This window comes from Dipteris shenzhenensis, chromosome 1, assembly GCF_047967505.1.
Source record: "Dipteris shenzhenensis isolate YYH24624 ecotype China chromosome 1, Dip_SZ_1.0, whole genome shotgun sequence".
NCBI lineage: Eukaryota > Viridiplantae > Streptophyta > Polypodiopsida > Gleicheniales > Dipteridaceae > Dipteris > Dipteris shenzhenensis.
The window spans coordinates 48,567,478-48,572,827 of NC_141596.1; the positions used below are offsets into that span (position 1 = coordinate 48,567,478).

At 42.0% G+C, this 5,350-nt stretch overlaps 1 protein-coding gene across 1 annotated transcript; it reads left to right on the top strand.

Annotated features, from left to right (window-relative positions):
• The first annotated feature begins 360 nt into the window (after positions 1-360).
• LOC147905961 (putative pentatricopeptide repeat-containing protein At3g01580) lies at positions 361-3,313 on the top strand. The gene is made up of 4 exons (XM_087380787.1): positions 361-462; positions 645-734; positions 823-3,045; positions 3,221-3,313. Exons 1-4 carry the CDS (start codon positions 361-363, stop codon positions 3,311-3,313), a joined length of 2,508 nt encoding a protein of 835 aa, XP_087236913.1.
• Positions 3,314-5,350: the final 2,037 nt, after the last annotated feature.

The window sequence follows — 5,350 nt, forward strand, 5'->3', positions numbered from 1 at the left end:
GCACTTGTTTCACATCCCCTTCTCTACCACCCTTCGCTTTTTGCTTTCTCTAGTCTCAGTCTCACCCCTCTAGGCAGGCCCTATGAATTGCAATTCATCTTTTTGTTTTTTCTGAAAGGAGGGTTGAAATTGAAAGTGCCAAGAGCGTCTCCATATACGGGGTGATCAAGATAAAAACATAGGACACGAAGATACTCATGTATAGTTTTAGCCACTTTGTCTAAACTTGCAGTGTTCACGAAAAACCCAGGTTTAGTGTGAGGTGAACGAAAGAATTTTGATTTGGACCTAAAGAAAAAAACATTAGAGGCCACAAAGACGTGTAGTTATAAAGTATATGAGAACCTCTAAATTTATGAAATGTTAATTCTTTCCAAAAATGTTTTCTATGAACACTCTAAAGGTTGTTTGGATCTTAATCTTTGGGACAATATTCGCATTTCAATGGAGACGGGAAACCTGGTTTTCCGATCTTACACTTTTCATAGTTGAATGAGGGCAGTCGAAACAGTAACATCAATAAGGGCGCTCTTGTCTGCAGCCTTTTTGCATTGTTTGTGACCAATCTCAGTCATCAGTCTTACTTTGTCATCATGCGTGGTGCAAATGCAACTTATTCTAGCTTTTGATGGCAGATATTTTAGCTTTATGAGGAACTCAGGAAGTTTCAGACGCTAATCTCTGCCTGTCTGGCATGCAACATTTTTACTGCCGATACAATTTCTGATTGCAAGGTCTGCTCGGATTTTTTCCTTTGCCACTGTGTGTCGACCGTTTGATCATCAATACGAAAGGGTGGCGCTGTGTGGGGGAACTACACAGGCTGTCAGGGACTTGAAAAGTTTGTTAAAGAGAAGTGGGATTTCGGAAGCACTCCGGGCCATCCAACGACTGGATGAACGAGGGATTCCAGTTTCAAAGGACATCATTCGCAGCTTTCTGCAGGAATGCACTAAAAGAAAGGACCTGACAGCCAGCAGGCAAGTGCATTCTCTTATGGTCATCAGCACACTTGATTCAAATCCTTCTTTAAATGACCACCTCATCCGGTTGTATGCTGAGTGTGGGAGCTTACAGGAATCATATCAAATATTTTGCAATGTTTCAAACCCAAGTGTGTTTACTTGGAATGCAGTTGTCTCCGCATATTCAAAGCTTGGAGAAGGTGAAAGAGCTCTGGAGTTGTACCATGAAATGAATAAGAGTGGTGTGAGGCCAGATAAAGTCACCTTCCTAAGCATTTTAAAAGCTTGTAGCAGCACTGAAGCAATAAAAAAGGGTAGGCGGATACATAAGGAGATAATTAGAAATGGACTTGACTCAGATGTCATGGTGGGGAACACAGTTATTGACATGTATGCCAAATGTGGAAGCCTGTTGGAGGCACAGGAAGTGTTTGATAAGCTGCCAAATCGAACTGTGGTGTCTTGGGGTGTGATTATTGCAGGGTATGCTATTTGTGGCCATGGACTTCCTGCGCTTGAACTTTTTCAGAAAATGCAACAGGATGGCATAAAGCCAAACAAAGTCATTTTTCTGTGTATTTTGAAAGCATGTGGTAACATAGGTGCCATAGACAAGGGCAGGCTGATACATGAACTGATTATCCAAAGTAAACTGGAATCTGATGCAGTGCTTGGAAATACTCTCATTGACATGTATGCAAAGTGTGGGTGCCTAGTGGAAGCTCATAATGTCTTTGACAATTTGCAATGTCGAGATGTTGTCTCATGGGATGCACTTATTACAGGATATGTCAGCCATGGTGATGGTCTGTATGCTCTTAAACTTTATGAGAAAATGGAAAATGAAGGGCTAAAGCCAAAACGAGTCACTTTTTTGTGCATATTACAAGCATGTAGCAGCATAGAAGCCATAGAGCAGGGCAGACTGACGCATCATCAGGTTATTAAAAGTGGGCTAGAATTTGATGTTGTTGTCGGAAATGCACTCATTGATATGTATGCCAAATGTGGGGAGCTAGGGGAAGCTTACAAGGTGTTTGAGGTATTGCCAAATCGAGATGTGGTATCATGGGGTGCATTAATTACAGGATATTCATTGCATGGGCATGATATTCTCACTATAGAACTTTTCCAAGAAATGCAGGAGGAGGGAATAAAGCCTAGCAAAGTCACTTTTTTGTGCCTCTTGAAAGTATGTAGCAGCATGGGAGGCATAAAGCTGGGCAGATGGATACATCACCAGATCATGGAGAGTGATTTTAGTCTTGACTTGGATGTTGGGAATACCATTGTGGACATGTATGCCAAATGTGGGAGTCTAGAGGAGGCTCTGAAAGTTTTTCATGGATTTCCAAATCCAGATGTGGTCTCCTGGGCTGTAATGATTGCAGGGTGCTCCTTGCATGGAAACTGTAGCTTGGCTGCACAAGGCTTTAATGGTATGCAACAACAAGGCCTCAAGCCAGGAGATGTGATATTCACTAGTATGCTTTCTGCCTGCAGCCATTCAGGTTTAGTGGAAGAAGGCTGGCGATACTTTAAGTCTATGATAATAGACCATGAGATCACTCCAAGTATTGAACACTACAGCTGCATGGTAGACCTTCTTGGTCGTACAGGGCACTTAAAAGAGGCTGAGCGTTTAATTCAAAATTTACCTACTCCCCCAGATATTGTTATGTGGAGATCTTTCCTGGTTAGCTGCCGAATGTACAATAATTTAGAGCTAGCAAGGCACTGCTTAAATCAGATTATTCAATTGAACCCCAAAAATGCATCAGGCTATGTGCTTATGTCAAATATCTATGTTGACGCCAACATGTGGGAGGATGCTGAGAAAATACAAGAGATGAGAAAATGTGCAGAGGCTTGGAAGAAACCTGGGAGGGCATGGATTGAAGTCGACACAAATATCCACCAGTTCTTTGTTGGAGGTGAAAATCACTCACAATACAATGAAGTTCATACCAAGTTACAAACATTGAATAGGCGAATGAAAAATAAAGGAGCGGTTCCTCAACTGGAGCTTGTCCTGGAGAAATCTGATGAGTATGAGGAAGATGCCTTTTGTGGGCATTGGGTGAGTGAGCAAGTCAGTCTTGGCCTGTGACTACATCAGGTGAAACGTCTGTTTAGTATACAGGGGAGCTATCAGCGTGTACTAATTGACACAATGCCAGTAATGCAATAACTAACTTGGAAAAGCAAGAAATCACCTGGGCATATCTGTGAGATTATGTCTTTCTCTTTGATAGGTTGCAGCACCATTGAGCTGTATTATTGAGCATTTTTCTAGAGACTTTGTTGAAGGCATAAATAGCGATTACGTTTTCACCCATGCTGGGTGATTTGATTTCATTGGACTGATTTTTTTTGCATAGTATGCAGATACGGCACTAGAAATGCAGATTACGTTCACTATTTCAGGAATGGTGGGCTTGTATATTGCTGAATGTACAAGATGCAAAATCTGGTTTCAAGATTGTGGGGTATCGTTTATAGGTATATGCTTCTGCCATATTAGCAGACATGCAAATTTCACCTTGTGAAGTTTTTGTCCATGTTGCGGCCTGTTGATATTGCGATACATTCTTTCTATCTTAAGTGGTGTGTTGCCCTATCAGCTAGATGGTCTAAGCATTCTTTTGCTTGAATGCTTGTTTGGGAGAGATTAAAATAAATCTTGTATTCTTCACAAGCAGTTGTAGCTTGAATGAAGAGAATGTGGACTAATTTTTGATTAGCCTTCTCCTTTTGTGCTAGCCTTTGTCACGGCTGAGTCTGCCATTCACCTCTGAAGTGACAACCATAGGTTTTTCCATACGTTACCATATACATACATCATACGGGTACAAAAGTATGATCGGAGTATGCAGCGACCCTAATTTTACCCCAAAAAAACTAAGAAAATATACATTGTACACATTTACTTGAGAGAGAGCTACAAAAGTTTCAACTTTAAACTTTTATTAATTTTGAAGTCATGAATCATGATTCATGGAAGAGTCTAGAGACTGGATTTTGTCATGTGATACGTAGCAATAGACACCAAAACATCATGATCAAATCAAAGGTAGCAGGAGTAGATGCTAGAAAAGTGAAGGACCCTATAGGCTGTAGGTACTACACCAAAAATCAAAGGCAAGCTAGAAAACATCATTTAACAAACTGAAAAGGCTGCCAAGCTGCCAGCTTGCAGGCTGCCACAGCGAGGAAACAAAACTAAAATGCATCACAACTGATGAGGCTCAAGCCTCAGGCTGCATCCTCATCCTCATCATCAACAGCATCAGTGCCCTCCTCCTCCTCCTCATCCTCATCATTGTCAATCTCTCTGCCTCGCCATGGGAGCTGCTTGAAGCTGCAGCAATATTCATATTTCTTGTAACAAGAGGGGCTGGTTCGGCTGGAATCTCCTCTTCTCCCTTTGTAGTCTCTTGCAAAGCAAGAAGCCTCTCAATCATCCTTCTCCTTGATCATCATTTCCAAGGTCACTTCTATCTTCTCCATGGGTGCTGCTTGAAGCTGCAGCAATATTCATATTTCTTGTAACAAGAGGGGCTGGTCTGGCTGGAATCTCCTCTTCTCCCTCTGTAGTCTCTTGCAAAGCAAGCAGCCTCTCAATCATCCTTCTCCTTGATCATTATTTCCAAAGGTCACTTCTATCTTCTCAAATCCCCTTTCCTTGATTTTGGAGATCAGTCACAAATTAGTATACATGTACACTAATTTTTCTGTATTCTTTGGAAGCAGCCTATTCCTTCTTTTGGTATGTATAAGAGAGAATGTGCTTCAGTTCCTCTCACAAGGAGAAGCACATGTCACCTGCGAGAGCACTCGAATAGCCAACTGCTGCAAATTTGGACTGTGAGTCTCGAAGCTCTCCCACGACTTCACCCCTTGGTGCATCCTCTTATCATCCTTTGCAATTGCCCGAGCAAATGTGCTTGACATGGACTTGTAAACATCAAACTCATCAAATAAGATGCCCTACCTCTCAACATCATACTTCCTGTACCGCTCTATGACATCCATCCACCCATCGTGCACCTCCTTACCACCATCTGGATTTTTCTCTCCAAATAGGATGGGGAACAAAAGCTGCTAGATGCAAAGGAGAGTGCATCATACCCTAACACACAAGGCTCTGACATTAGCCAACTTTGAGGAGTCTATTCCAGTCATAGTCTGTATCTTCTCCACCATTCAATCAGTGAGCTCATATACAAGTCCCATGGTAGTCCCTTCCCTATCAGCCAAACGAAGGATCTTCAGAATAGGTGCACATATTTTCACACTGACTCTTGCTTCCTGCCAAGATGAGGCACCAAATACAATGGAAGTCACCAGTTGTGCTTTCACAGTGCGTGATACTTTCTTCCTGC

Coding starts and splice junctions, on each gene's coding strand:
- LOC147905961 (XM_087380787.1), top strand. CDS start 361: ATGTTAATTCTTTCCAAAAATGTTTTCTATGAACACTCTAAAGGTTGT. Junction 735..822: donor ATACAATTTCTGATTGCAAG/GTCTGCTCGGAT, acceptor GGAACTACACAG/GCTGTCAGGGACTTGAAAAG. Junction 3,046..3,220: donor ATGCCTTTTGTGGGCATTGG/GTGAGTGAGCAA, acceptor TCTCTTTGATAG/GTTGCAGCACCATTGAGCTG.